Source organism: Pteronotus mesoamericanus, unplaced genomic scaffold (genome assembly GCF_021234165.1).
Source record: "Pteronotus mesoamericanus isolate MK-2021 breed Mesoamerican mustached bat unplaced genomic scaffold, CSHL_Meso_final contig_73, whole genome shotgun sequence".
Classification (NCBI taxonomy): Eukaryota; Metazoa; Chordata; class Mammalia; order Chiroptera; family Mormoopidae; genus Pteronotus; species Pteronotus mesoamericanus.
The window spans coordinates 30,074,643-30,089,759 of NW_026555245.1; the positions used below are offsets into that span (position 1 = coordinate 30,074,643).

At 39.9% G+C, this 15,117-nt stretch overlaps 1 protein-coding gene across 1 annotated transcript in view; it reads right to left on the reverse strand.

Moving 5' to 3' along the window:
• The window catches only part of TTC39B (tetratricopeptide repeat domain 39B), a 134,407-nt gene that overhangs the window by 40,530 nt on the left and 78,760 nt on the right, over nucleotides 1-15,117 (reverse strand). Inside the window, 3 exon segments of the mRNA XM_054583176.1 lie at nucleotides 4,832-4,908; nucleotides 5,843-5,974; nucleotides 8,169-8,279. Of these exon segments, the coding sequence (XP_054439151.1) occupies nucleotides 4,832-4,908; nucleotides 5,843-5,974; nucleotides 8,169-8,279 (320 nt within the window).

A 15,117-nucleotide genomic window follows, 5' to 3' on the forward strand; every position in this document is an offset into this window, starting at 1 on the left:
ATTTAAGTAAATGAGCTTGGGGTATTTAACAGCCTGGGTGTGGGAAAGGCTCTGCCATGTATTCAGCTAGAGGACCTCGAGGAAAGCTACCCTCCCTACCTCAGCTGGTTTCCTCATTTACAAGGACTGGCTATAATGTGTCTACTTTACACTGAAGAACCACTTGAAGTGCTGCAGGTAGAGCTCCCTAGTCAGAGAAGCAGTTGATACATGCTAGCTACTTGCACTTAGATCATAGCCCTTGGTCCAGGTCATGCTTTCTTAGCAAAAGCTCAGAAAGCAGAACTTTTTTTTCTTTTTACTCAACTGAAAATTAGGGTATTTCTACACTAGTACAAATGCTGATGAAACAAACTAGATAAGACCTAGTGTTTTATTTCTTTCATTTACATATCAGAATCCCTCAACCCTACACACGCACGCACGCACGCACGCACGCATACACGCACGCCTGCCTGCCCATCCGCCCGCCCACTGGTTCTCACAAATTGGTTCAACTTCCTATCATGCTCCTATTCCACAGACTGAACTGACAAAAAGGCCACTATGCAGCTAGGCTCCTCCAAGAGCAAGGATACCGATGGGGCCACACCTGAGGAATTACGGCCTCTGTTCATTCTGGGGGCATCAGCAGGGTCTCAGTCCTTCCAAACACCTCAACTCAACGTGTGCTTTTGGATCTTTCCAGTGTATTCAGTAGGATAAAAACTGGTAACTTCTGTACAGAGTCCCCTGAATATCCTCTTCCTAAATACCTTTGGAACAAGTAGGAATTATTAGGAATTATGCACTTCAAAAACCTGCTCAGGAACACAGGTTGCTGGCTTGGAGCAGGTGCCAAGGGGACAGGACCAGCACAGGCATGGCCTGGAGCAAGGAAAACGCGCATCACCTGCGGGTGTGCCTTGCAAGGGCTTAAGCACAAGGTAAAAAGGGAGGAGTGGCCAGTGAGTCTGGAAATGTACTTGGGGCTAAATTATGGACAACCTTGAATGTCAAGAGTCTAGCCTTGATTCAGTAGGCAACAGTGAGTCCCTGCAGAGATCTGAGTATAAGGGTGAAGGACAACAATTCCAAGAGCAGCTGAAGGATGTAAGCAGAAAGCAGAGATAAAGGCAAGGAGTTTGAACCTTATGTACATATTCTTCTTATTAAATGCCTCACATCTTAAGCACTGTATATAAGTACATATTCTTAAAGGCAATTTGAAAGCCATTTAGGGCAATATGCCAGCCACAAGACAATGAGTGTGTTCCACATTAAACCAACGAAAAGTTTAAATAAGTATATTCACTCCTGCACACAACCAGCCACTCAAGGATGTAAATGAAAATTACCAAGAGGAGCTCTGGTTGGTGTGGCTCAGTGGACTGAGTGCTAGTCTGCAAACAAAAAAGTCGCTGATTTGATGCTCAGTCATGGCACATGTCTGGGCTTCAAGCCGCCTCGCCACGTCCCCAGGTGGGGCTGTGTGGGAGGCGACCAGTCAGTGTTTCTCTCTCACATCAATGTTGCTCTCCCTTCCTTTCTCCCTCCCTTCCCCTCTCTAAAAATAAGTAAATAAACTCTTAAAAAAAAAGAAAAGAAAATTACCAAGAGAAAAAACAAATCATAAACCAAAGCTACAATGTTTTGACATGCTCCCTTGGACACAAAGTCTGTTTGGGTTGATGTGGCAGCTGAATTCATTAGGAATAAAATGCAACTTAATTTATTAAGGTCTTATTTCCTCACAGTTCCTTAGTTCACTGAAGGAAATATCTTCATTTTGCACTGAAATGTTGGCTAAGCATGCCTTTAGATATATAAAAGTCTAAATAAACCTATATTTCAGAATAGTCTATAGTTACATTAATTTATTTTTATTATTTTTAATTAACTTCCTTTTTAGAGCAGTTTAAGGCTCACAGCAAAATTGAGTGCATGGTACAGAGATTTCCCATATACCCTCTAACCCCAAACATGCACAGCTTCTCCAACATCAGCACATCCCACTTATTAACATCTGTGATACATTTGTTGCAATTGGCAAACCTCCACTGATACCATCGCCCAAAGTCCACAGTTTACTTTAGGTTTCACACTTGGCCTTGCACATTCTCTGTGTTTGGATAAGTGTACAATGACGTGTATCTACCACCGCGGTATCACACAGAGCATTTCACTGCTCTGAAAACCTCCCCCACTCTACTGTTCATCCCTCTCTGTGATCCCCTGGCAACCACTAATCTTTTTACTGTCACCACAGGTTTGCTTTTTCCAGAATGTTATATACTTGGAATCATACAGCATATAGCCTTTCCAGATTGGTGTCTTCCACTTAGCAAAATGCATCTAAGGTCCCTCCATGTCTTTTCCTAGCTTGACAGCTCTTTTTTAGTGCTAAATAATATTCCCTTGTATGGATGTATATTTATTCATTCATGTACTGGAGGACATCTTAGCTGCTTACAAGTTTTGGCATTTATGAATAAAGCTGCTATAAATATTCATTTGCAGGTTTTCCTATGGACATATGTTTCACTCTTTGAGTAAATATTAAGGAGAGCGATTACTGATTGTATGTTTCATAAGAGACTATCAAACTACCCTCCAAAGTGGCTGCACCATTTTGCATTCCCATCAGCCATGAAGGAGAGTTCCTGCTGTTCTACATCCTTGCCAACATTTCCTGTTGCAATGACCCACATTTTGGACATTCTAATAGATATGCAGTAGGATCTCATTGCTGTTTATTTTTTTAATATGTAGTATAAAGTACTTTTCTACCTATTCCAGATTTTCTAAAGTGTTTGTCCAAAGATATAAAAAGATAAGGACACAGTACCATCTATTTTCAGGATGTCTAAGAGAAATAAGTCAACATTTCCCTCATCTATATGAGACACAGTCTGAGCCCGTCTCTACGTGTGCACTGAGAAAGCCTGGGGTACCGTGGAAAGAACTATGGCTTAGGGAAAGGCAGACCAGGTTTAAACCTGCTCTGCTAGGCGTGTAATCATGGGCCATGTGTTCAGTCTTCTAAACGTTAGTTCCTAGCCCATAAAAAGAAGGTTACACAGATTCGATTGAATAATGTTAAGAAAAGCATCAAAAACAATGTCTGATGCACAGACATAATGGGGCATTATTACGATTACTTTTTGAATTATTATTATTATTTATACTTACATTAAAAATACCATGTTATTGTTCCCAAAACTAAGGTAAAAAAAAATCTCAAATGTAAGCCTTCACATTGCAAAGAAAAGGGGAAGCAGGGGGCAATAGGCTACTGGAGGGAAACCACACAGAGAAAAACAGAAAGGAGACTATAAATGAAAGAGTCAAATTTCTGTGGAGCCCATTTAATTTGCTACTTTAGTAGACTTTAGGACAACTGGGGCCAATTTACATCAATGGCACAAAGTTAAAAAATGTGAAGGCATATTTTACCCAAAATCAAGGGGTAAAGATCTTTCTTATGGGTTCTTACAGGTCATTTTCTGAGAAAAAGAAGGTGGGCATCAGCTGCCTGGAGTGACCCATGGAATGCCATTCTGTTCTATAATGGTTCAAGGGCCAACATCATACCCTTTTGGAACAGGTCCCATAGTCCTCTGCTGTAGTCAGTATCCTAGGCTCACATCAGGCAAACGTTCCCAAGCTCCTCTAGCAAAATAAAACTTCATAATAAAACAGGTAAAAACTGTGTCTGGCATACACTGGAAGACTGGGAATGCCTCTGCCGGCAGTATCCAGAATTGCTCTTGCCTTAATCAGCCACAGCTACTTCTCCTATTCTGTGGTACCTCTTCCAGAGAGTAAATTTGACAATGACAACACGTGCAGAAATTCTTCTTGGATGGCAGAAGCTTTATTCAGAATGGCCACATCTGAGGAACATATTTTTTCTTCTGCAGGATATCTGGATAATCAATTTTGACTAGAGTGCAACACCTATGCAACAAGGCTGATCATGGAACTTCTGCCCTGGTCTCAGTGGGAACACGCAGCAACTGACGACAAAAAGAGTCATCCCCACTCCATCCATCTGATCAAGGTGCTAGAGCCTTTCCTGGATTCCTAAATATTTCCTGAATGTCCACAAACCAAACATTTTCCATATATGAAACATTATCAATATTTTTTAAGGTATCAAAATTAATTTTACCTTGGAAAAAAATTTAATAGCATGAAGAAAAATAGTAGCTTTCATACATGGATGGTAGGAATATAAATTGACCCAACTCTGTAGAGAAAACATAGGCAGTACCTATCAATATTATCGATTTTTAAATCTTAAGTCCCAGTAATTCCACTTTCAGGACTCTATCCTCTGAAACACTTACCAAGAATGCACAAAGATATGGGTACAAGACCTTTAGGACAGCATTATTTATAACAGTGACAAAGTAAAAATAATGCAACTGTCCTTCAATAGAGAAAAAGCAAGTAATTTATGCTACCTCATCCTACAGAATACTACACCATAGCTATTAAATAGAATGAAGTACAAGTAGTATGTACTGGCATGGGAAAATGTCAGTATCAAAAAAAAAATCACGCCGTAGAACAATATATATAATGTGATTATATGCTTGCCAAAATGAAAAATACATGAACAACTACAAAAACCCCATGTGTGCCTTGTGTGTGTGTTTATATATGTACAGAAAAGTCTGCAAGGCTTCAAAACCAGCTACTACCAATGGTTACTTCTGGACAGTATGATGAGAAAGAGAAAAAGACATCCCATTTACTTTATATGATACACTTAAGTATTGAATTTTATGATCATGATCACATTTCAATTTTTCAAAGAGAAAATAATCTTTTAAATGACTCTTACCTTCAGTCATCTGTTCCAATGATCCTCTAGAAAGAAAACTTGAGAAAGATTCTACAACTGTGCATTTTTTCCTGTATCTGCATAGAATAAGCAGAAGGGAAGGAAATGGAAAGAAAAATAACAATAAATTAGCCTGAGCTCATTTTCAGTTGACATCCTCTTCAGACACAATCACACCAAAGAGTCACCAAGGCAGAGCTCAGCACTGAAGCCTGCAGGGCAGAGACCGCCCCTCCGGCCCTGCCTCCCCTCTCGGGCCCTGGGCTGCCATGCTCTGGGCACTCAACCCCTGCTCACTGAACATGCGAGCGGACAGGCCCAGCCCAAAGAGCGAACACCAACCCTGCCAAGCAGCTTCCCTGATTTCTATGGCTGGAATCAATGTTTCTGTGGTAAGATCCACCATGGGGTACAGAATGAAATTCAGAGTTCAATAGTCAAAAGTTGTCTTCATTTGTGGGGCTGGCAACATAATTACCTGAGTATATAATTGCACAATGTTAAAATTCACCAACGTTAGCTAACAGCTTTTGTTCGAGTCTTCCTATACACACAGAGCAAAGATTAAAATAAAGCTGAAAATCTATCTCATTTTCACCAACCAAAGTGTTCAACTATATTCTTTTCAAACAAATAAAATATTCTCTTCTGAATTTGCAGCAGGAAGAACGTGTCCTGACCTCCTGGTTCGGGGCCCGGTGCCTAAACTCGCCCCCCTGACATCTCCTTCGGCCCTTCTCGCTGCAGTTCAGCCGACCAAAAAGGAAAAGTGGATGGCATAGATGCCAATTTACAGTACAAACAAGAATTGTACTGTAATTCCTAATAGGAAATTTTTGTCTCTATTACATAAAACTACATGAGGCCAAGAAAGGTTTGAAGCTCGAGTCCTTTTCTACAACAGTGGCCAACTTCAAACAGAGCTCTCCGTTGGGCAAGCCGCATTCATTTTATCACACATACAGAAAGGTTTACAGTCATATCTCAAGTATTTAATTACTCAGTTCATACTTTTGGCAGGTTTGTAAGGCGTCCCTCATGGCAGAAATGCCATTTTGGATGTCCTGTTGCTCGAAGGTCATGATGGCCTGCAATACCACAATGGTACTGTAGCCCAAGGCATGGTACATGCTGTCCTTAGCCCTGGGGGCAACACAGAGAATTAGCACATTTTAATTCAACTGAAAAGCATTCAGGTCTTGTCTGATCGTAATCAAGAAAAATTCCAATAAATACATGTCTTGACTTCCACAGTGATATTTACTCCTTTACCATAGTCACTGAAGTAATAAGGCTGTAAAGGACAGGTCCTAAAACACCTGAGAATCAAGGACTCTCCAATTTAAACCCACCCAGGCAGCACAGAACATTCCAGGTTGGAAGAGAATGAGACAAGATGCTTTTCCCTGTTTCAGCACAAGAGGGCGGCCTGCGAATTCATTTCCCAGAAAACGTTGCAAAGCAAACCGCTTTTCCCCTGTTGAATAAGGGGCAATGTGCTGTCTTTAACTCTAATGTAAGTGCTACAATAAAAGCCACTGGAAATACATTTTGTGACAGACGGATTCTGATGTTTTTTGAAAAATAAAGGCTCATTTAAAACTGTCCCCTCTTCTCCCCCAGCCAGAGGTCAAGAGAAAAGCAAGATTTTCACAATAAAGGTAGGCTGGTAGCAAAGGGCCCTTACAAAAGTACATTTTAAATTGCATATCTAATCTAATCCCATTATCTGAGATTCCTGATTAAAGTTCTTGGTAATTCAAGTTACCAAGTTATCAGTGAGAATCATTAGATTCTTAAGGAGGTCAATTAGTCCTAATGTATGGCAGATATCCCAGATTCCCAAGTTGTGAAAAAAACCTCACCATTACTTTTCTCAAAACTTCTTAAATAATGTTAATTATTTATAAGATTTAAAATGCTAATGCACAATTTCATTTTTAATTCAAATATAATCACAACAGCCTGCTGCCATGCAAAACAAATGCAAGCGACTGTATTTTTTTTCCCTCATGGAAAAAGTCTAAAAGGACCCGTCTAGAAGGACCGCAAGTAATGACAGCCCAAAGTTAACCAGTAATTGTGGTTTTGAACCTCATATTTAAACCAAAAGTTCTTCCAAGAGGAAAAAAAGGTATTCAAGTAAGAAAAAAGTATATGTTTATAAGTGAAACATACATAAAGATCAGAGACTACATAGCTCCACTAAATACAATACTAAAACCTTTATTTTTATTCCATATTATGTCCAGTGGGGTGTCAGTGGCAGAGAAAAGGAGACCTGTTTGACTAAAAAACGGTGCAGACGGGAAAGTAGGCTGAGTGAGGACAGGCAAAGGAAAAAAGACAGAGAGGAAGACAGAGGGAGGTAGAGACACAAGATGGAGAGATGGAGAAGTCATTGGGGAAGAAGTCAGGAGACAGGCAAGGTAGAGGCTTCGAGAAAAGTGTTAGAGACAACACCGGACAATTTCCTTAAGCTATGGGCTTCACCATCTATTTTAACATATGTTCCTAACCTCTGAAATGCTAAGCGACCGAGGTCTTCTAAATCTTAATAGAAATACCAAAGCAGCTCCTCAGTAGGTAAATTAATTTCTAAGATTCAAAGGCAAGGACCAGAATCACATTACCCTATTGATGGCTCAAACGAATGAGATTCCCATTTTTGTGCCCAGCTGACCTTCTAGAAAATTATTATATGAAATCTAAGCTTCGCCTAAGTAGGTCACTGTGCATAAAGGCACAATGTAAGAGTAGGCAGTCCTGTCAAGCTGTAGTCACACTGTGAGGCTGGGGACTGCAGTCAAAGTAAGGCCTAATAAGAAGGTTGAGCACAGGTTTTGCTACCACATTTAAAAATTAACAGGTACTATTAACTGACACAAGTTATTAACTTGTTTATCACAAAAACAGAGAGTTCCAATAACATTTATAATTTTTTAGACTTTGAGATTACCATATTCTAGTTCTTCCTATATCCATTTTGAAGGAAATTTTTCTCAATTACATTTAAGCTTAAGAGGAATATCCATAAAAAAAAAATAATTCACTGAAGAAAGCAAAATAGAACTCTACAAAACTACATAAATGACATAAATTACATTATTTAAACATGTATAGAAATTAAAATATGAGAAAGAATAAGAAACCTTCTACTTATTAAAGTTGAAAGGCAGATTTAATTGAATATTAAAACTAACCAATGGTAAGGGGTCTCAACCAAATATTTATGTGGAAATACAGATAAATTAACTGACAAGAATGACATAAAAGACAGTCATCAAACATAGCTGAAAAAAATATAATTTTACCTAAAAGACATAAAGTTAATTACCATGGTTGAAGCAATTCTAAGGCATCTGTAAATCTGTTACTTAGAAATAATTTCAATGCCACTTCACATTCTTCCAGGCCATTCTTGAGATCCAACTTGGTTGATGCTGACCTAAAGATACAGAAAAAAATATATAGAATTTCTACAGCTTTTACTATCAGCAAGTTGTCACAGGGAGAGAGAGAGAGAGAGAGAGAGAGAGAGAGAGTGTGTGTGTGTGTGTATGTGTGTGTGTGTGTGTACACATACTTGGAGACAAACAGAGAGGCTGTAATGCTAACTATGCCTCTTATTAGCAGAGTCTTGAACCTCCGAGAGCTGTCATTTCTTTTCTGTAAAATGGTACCACCACCCCCTATTTCATGGGGCTATTGTAAGGGTGGAATAAATGACAAATAATGCTCAGAGCAGCAGTGAATAAGTGATTGTTAGCCCCTATCCCACCTCTCTATCACTCCAAAGACCACAAGTATAACTACCCTTATTCATGGGGGAAGCCGAAGTTATTTTGTTTTAGTTTGGTTATAAAAGGGGAAAAATGTGCTTTAGTGGAAAAATGAATTGTCTAGAGGAGACCCCTCCAGGTTACTTGCTTTTGATTTTGATTTTTGATGGGAGCTATCTTACAACTCTGTGAACTGTAAGTAAAAGATAGCAATACAAAATAACTGTTGTCCATTGGCATGTCAGTTCAGTCCTGGCCAGGAGAGGGTCAAGTGACTTCCATCCAGGTAGAAGGAGCTAATTTGCACATTTGACACTCCTTTATTACATAAAATTTGTGTTGTTTTCATTTCTCCTTTAAATCTGTTATAACATTTGCCTAGTTCCTTCATTGATTAATGAGTTAAGCTTTTAAAATGTGTTCATTTCTACATTTCTATGAGTCATGATTTTATCCTTTTTTTGAAAATTAAGTTAATTATTTGATTGATAGAAATTTTGTTCTTTAAAACTAGAGCCATCTCTAAAATGTTTTTGTAATAATTTTAATAGGAGTATATTTCAATAAGTATTTCAGTAAGTAAATGAGCAATGTGATTTATTTAAAAGTACTTAAAATTTAATTTCCATGCCTCCAACCTCTACAAATTCATTCTTTCAAGCATGAAAACAAAATCTCACTAGTTACTCATCTAACAGAAATGGGCTTTGAAGATTCTACTGGGAATGACCCTCTGCCCCTAGAACTCCTAATGGCTGGCACCTTCCTGTTATTCAGATCTTAGCTCAAGAAGCACCAACTTGGAACAGCCTCATGGACCCCGCCCCATCCTGCCTCACTGTTTTTCACTCCATACCACTTATTACCATCCAAAGTATCCCGTGCTGAATTTGTGGACACGTTTGCCTTTGTCTTCCTTCGCTCCCTATGACATAAACGCAAGAAGGTTGTTCTAGTCACTCCTCTGCCCGCGGTGCCTTCAGTGGTATCTAGAACATCACACATACTCAGTAAATACTGTTGAGCAGGTAGATGGCTGGGTGGCTGGTTAGGTAAATCTGATCTGGGTAAAAAACAGAAAATCCCTCATGCCTAGAGCTTGAAGGCACCTCTCTGCTTGAAGGTGTGGAATTGAGACAAGATTGGTGGAGGGGTGGCTGAAGAGCTAAAAATTTGTGATGGTTCATTTTCTGTGTCAACTTGACTGGGCTAAGGGATGTCCAGACAGCTGGTAACAGACTATTTCTAGATGTGTCTGTGAGGGTGCTTCTAAGTGATTAGCTGTTGAATTGGCGAACTGGGTAAGGCAGATGGCTCTCCCCGATGTGGGTGGGCATCTTCCAATCCATGGAGGGCCTGACTACAACAAAAAGCAGAGGATGAGTGACTTGGGGCTCTCCTGTGCTCATGGCTCTCGAGCCTTCAGACTGAAGCGAACTGCACGACAGGCTTTCCCGGTTCTGCAGCTTGCAGACAGCAGGCCATGGAACTCCTAGGCCTCCTTGGTCACATGAGCCAAGTCCCAAGATAAATCTCCTCATCTCTGTATCCTATTGGTCCTGATTCTCTGGAGAACCATGAATAATGCAGAACTGCCTTGCCCTTAAGTAAAGAGGCCAAATAAGAAGGCGAGGAGTTGACAAACCTCTCTAGGGAAGACTTATCATGAGAAAATTTCTTGATACCTCCCTTCAGTCCATCACCATATTTGGTCAGTGTTACTTCCTGAATATCTCTTGGATTTATCTTTTTTCACCTCCACTACCCAGTCCTACTTAGCCATCATTTGCTGTCTTGTCTCTACAATCACATTTTACCCCATTCCTACCCCACCCTTCACCCCAATCAAATCTCTACTTAGAATTCATTCAACTAGTATTTATGGAGATCTAACTATGTGCCAGGTGCCCTTCTTGGGGCTTGGGATACAAAATGAACAAGAAACACAGGACCTGGGGCTCTAAAGTGGCCTTTGTTCTCCTGTAGGAAGTGCAGACTTAAACAAGAAGACCAGCAGCTACTATCACCTCAGGCTGGCTAAACAATCTGGGAGAGAAACTGGTTTGGGAAAGTGGGTGGGATGAGGCCCAACATTTATGCAGATGGTCACGGAAAGGTCTGAAAGGGGGACCTCCAAGTGCTGTAATATGGATCCAGCCATGGGAATACCTCGGTTGAGGGAAGAGGGGGAGATTCTAAGCAGGGAATGTGGTGAGCAAGACAGAGAAGGGGAGAAAATGAGGACAGAAAGCAGGCAGAAACCAGAAAAAATAATGGCAGAGAGGAAGGGTTTTACGTTAAAAACAAAGAGAAATTTTTAGCTCAGAAATCTCCACTCCCTTTCTAATCACCCCTTCAACTATTAGGTTTTCCAGTTTTACCTCTCACCTGTTCTCTTAATCTTCACTCCCACCAGGTCTTGGGTTACAGCTCATCTTTTATTACAGGGAAATGGGCTCTGAAAAGATACCAGTCCCCTTGCCAAACAAACAATCCCCTCTGCATCTCAGCTGGCCGCACCATCACCTGGGAGGATGCATGTAAATGCCCCAGCTTACCGGGGTAAACCAAAGTGGGAGCTCAGCACCTCCAAACGCTGTAAACTCCACCTTTCTAAGTGGTTTACTAAGATGCCCACATGAAAGTAAGACACTCCCCACTACACACACACACACACACACACACACACACACACACACACAAAACCAGCACAACGATGTGTTTTACACGGAAGAACTAAGAGAACAAGTTGAACCTCAGCCAGAACTTCTCAAACATCTCTTGGAGTCAGTTCTTTCCATTTCCATTGCTATCACATTAACTGAGACTCTTATTACTTCAAGTCTGAATTCTGAAATAGTCTCCAAGAATGCCTTCCTGACTATTCTGGCTTTGATTCAGTGGTTCTCAGACTTCAGCATGTATTAGAGTTACCTCAAGGGTTTATTATAAAAAGAGTTCCTGACTCAGTAGGCCTGGGGTGGGCCCAACAAGTTCCCAAATAATACTAATTTTGCTTTAATTCATCCTGGGTACCACTCTCACACTACTCTTTCTAAAACAGATACTGCAGCCTTAGGTAAAGAACCTAAAATCGTTGCCCGTATCTACCAGAGGAAGTTCAAACACTTCTGCCCAGCCCCACCACCCCTGTCTAATCAGATTAGAGTAAAGAGCATGGCTATTTAAAAAAAACCATGTACCTTGCAAGAGGTTCATCAACATGGCATCCTCAAGCCCAACACGACAGGATGGCAATTCCTGGACTGGAAACTGGAAGTCAGCATTGCCATTCTCTAGCCATGTGACCTTCAGAAAGTCACTTAACTTCCCTGACCCCGATGCCTCACCCTTGAAAGGCCCTCCCATTTCACAATGTGTACAGGAGAAACAAAGGCATAAAGGTCATATTCCTTATAAGACAGTTAACATGTCAGAAGTTTATTATTCATTTCAATTTGAGGGTATGTGTGTGGTGAGGGAAGAGGAAGGCTATTACGAATCAAGACAGCAGAGGGAAAGAGGAATTTTAGGTTCTTTGCAAAGTGCATCCAGAGAAAGTTCCTGCTTTACTCAGGAGCCCAGGAGCCCCTTTGCCCCAAGAACCACAATCAAAGATCTTCTGTATATACTGACTCCACTCAAACTGTGATTCTAAGTATCCAGATCTCAAACTCCCAATAGCATTTTCAATTATTGACCTGGACGTTTTGTTTTTACCCTCTGAGAACTCACAATTTATACTGACTTATATTGGGTAGAGAGGTACCTGATGACCTTTTTCTCGTCTTCCCAAATTATTTTCGTGTTACTTTTATGATGAAAAACTGATTTATATAAATATTACACCCAAAAGTAATGTTTTAAAGAAAAACAATGAGAAAAGCCCTATCTGCACCATTTCCCAGCTCTATAACCCAGAACAACCACATTACCTCTCTAAGTTTGTTTCCTCCTCTGTGAGCTGGGGATAGTCAAGCCTGCTATTACTACTTTACAAGGCAGTTATAAAGACCAGGTAAGCTCATGGAAATAAACTGTGAGAACTGTTTATATTGAGGCACTAGTATAATTCTCCAGGAATGTCAAACTGCCCAGCCTCACCTGATAAGAACAAAAACACACTCATATTTTCTGGCCTGGAAAAGTATCTCTGCACTTTGCTCATAATCTGATGACCTACTTTCACCATATGTGATTTACAAGCCCTATTGACTAAAAGGAAGAGAGGGGATCTTAATGATTTGTATTAAAATGAATAGAACTCTACAAAACCAATATATAATAATGCAATACCTCTGAGTTCCTCTAAATTATTCCTTACATTTTCAGTAGCCTCCTTTATTTGACAAAATCAATTATTTAAAATAATTGTATGCTCAAGTGAAGAGCTATTAACATCTTAGAACTGTACAAAAGCATCTCTAATATGAACTTATCTTAAATCCACCTTCATGTAACAAGCTCAATAGTAATCAGATTTTCAACTAAGGATAGGAGAGCACTATAAACATTGATGGAAGTTGAATACATTTCAGTAGCTAGAAAGGAAACTTGTAGATGAGTTAGAAGGTAACAACTGTGAGGGAAGAACATATCTTCCTACTTCTCAGATTTACCTGAGGGAAATTTAGTGGATTAACACTCCTGGACTCTCCTCTCTTTTCATTCCTTCCCCCGAAAAGAGTTTTCTGGCTGGTTTACCGGAAAGAAAAATTGGGCATGAGTGGCCCAGCCCTTTTCCATAGGGAAAGAGGGCTCACCATAGCCTGTGCTCTCCATGACAGTGAGCTCAGTAGGGCAGGCTCCACCCCATCACCATCACCACCACCATTCTCACAAGGAAAGCCTGCAATTTAGGGCCTAAATTTCATTCAGAGTGTGTCCAAAGCCCATTTCTCCATGCATCTAAGTTGCATCCTTCAAGATAGTCTTTAAAAATAATAAGGCTGAGAGCTTGTCTCTATAGATCTGACCCCTCCACCAGTATCTCAACTGGTTCTAGAGTTAGGCCAAAAAGAGACAGTCCTTCAAAGCAAAGAGCTAAACACAGGATTTGTAGGCACAGAATGGTAGCAGGATTAATTTACTCTTCAGAGACTTTTATTGACATATGCAGGAGTATCCAGAGTTCTCTTTCAGGCAAATCCAATATCCTATCTGTACTGAGAACTACACATTTCCCTCTCAAGAGCCCCAGGCCAATATGCCTCAGGTCAATCGATTCAGCTGTGTGGAGTTCAGAGGTTCAGAAGTACCATTAGCTGGACAACCAGGCCACAGAGACTCCTGGTACAACTTCTTGTTAATGACTCAAAGAGAGGAAGAACCCAATTAAGTTCACAATGTATTGTGCACTGTGTTAGATGGTGAGACTTGTAGACAAGTAACTTAACCTCTCCAAGTCTGTTTCCTCAACTGTAAAAAGAATATGAGGACATGACAATTCCTACTCAACAAGTATTAACATTGCTGTCTGTTACGAGAAGTACAAAAGATAGCACAAGGTAAAAATGTGTCTAATAATGAACTAAATGAATGAGGTAAATACTATTATTTTTGAAAAGAATAAAAGTGACTAGACTCTCCTCATGTGAATTATGTGCTTGTCCTTCGGACCCAAATAGGAAAGCAGAGTTCTGACCCAGGGCCACCACTCTGGTGCCACAGTACCTCATGCCATGTCTATTTCTTTCATAAAAATCACTTGGTCTACAAAACCAGAATATGATACACCAAATTCATTTAAACTACTTGTGCTTTTATGCCTTTTCTGCCTAATACCATTATAATGAGCTGCTCTTTAATATCTCATTGATATGGTAATAATTTAGCATTGCCCAATAAGTCTCTAATAAGATTAACTTATTTTGAAATGGCTCCTGTTTGGTGGTAACTATCCCTGGTTTATCCTAGTTGTGAAGATGCTGGACACCCATAAGCAACAAAGCACAAGTGCCATGGGCTAATGCCAAATGTGTTAGGAAGATGCATGGAGAAGGAATAAAATGTAGACAAAGCAAGGTAAGATACATACAAAAACCCTACCTCAGCTCCTCTGAGCTCAGTCCACTGTTTTCCTTCTTAAACTAGGAGAAACTAGGAGAGCTTTCCAAAAGGGAAAGGTATAGATGTCTTAACTGCATGAAAAATATACCTAGCACCCTTTTAAGACAAAGAAGGAGGTCAAGGAAAGCTAAGTTAAATTCTATAATAATGTCTGGGCATTTCTTATTTCTTTCTTTCTTTTTTTTTTTTTTTTGTCTATTTTTCTTTAATTGTGGTGCAATACACATAACATAAAATTTACCAGTTTAACCATTTTAAGTGTACAGTTCAATAGTGTTAATTATATTTATATTGTTCTACAAGCAATCTCTAGAACTCTTTCATCTTGCTAATAGAAACTCTATACCTATTAAATAACAACTCCTCCTATCCTTCATTCTTTACTAACCAAGCCAAGAGAAAGGGTCCCCTCTTCTCTCACAACCTCCCAGTCAA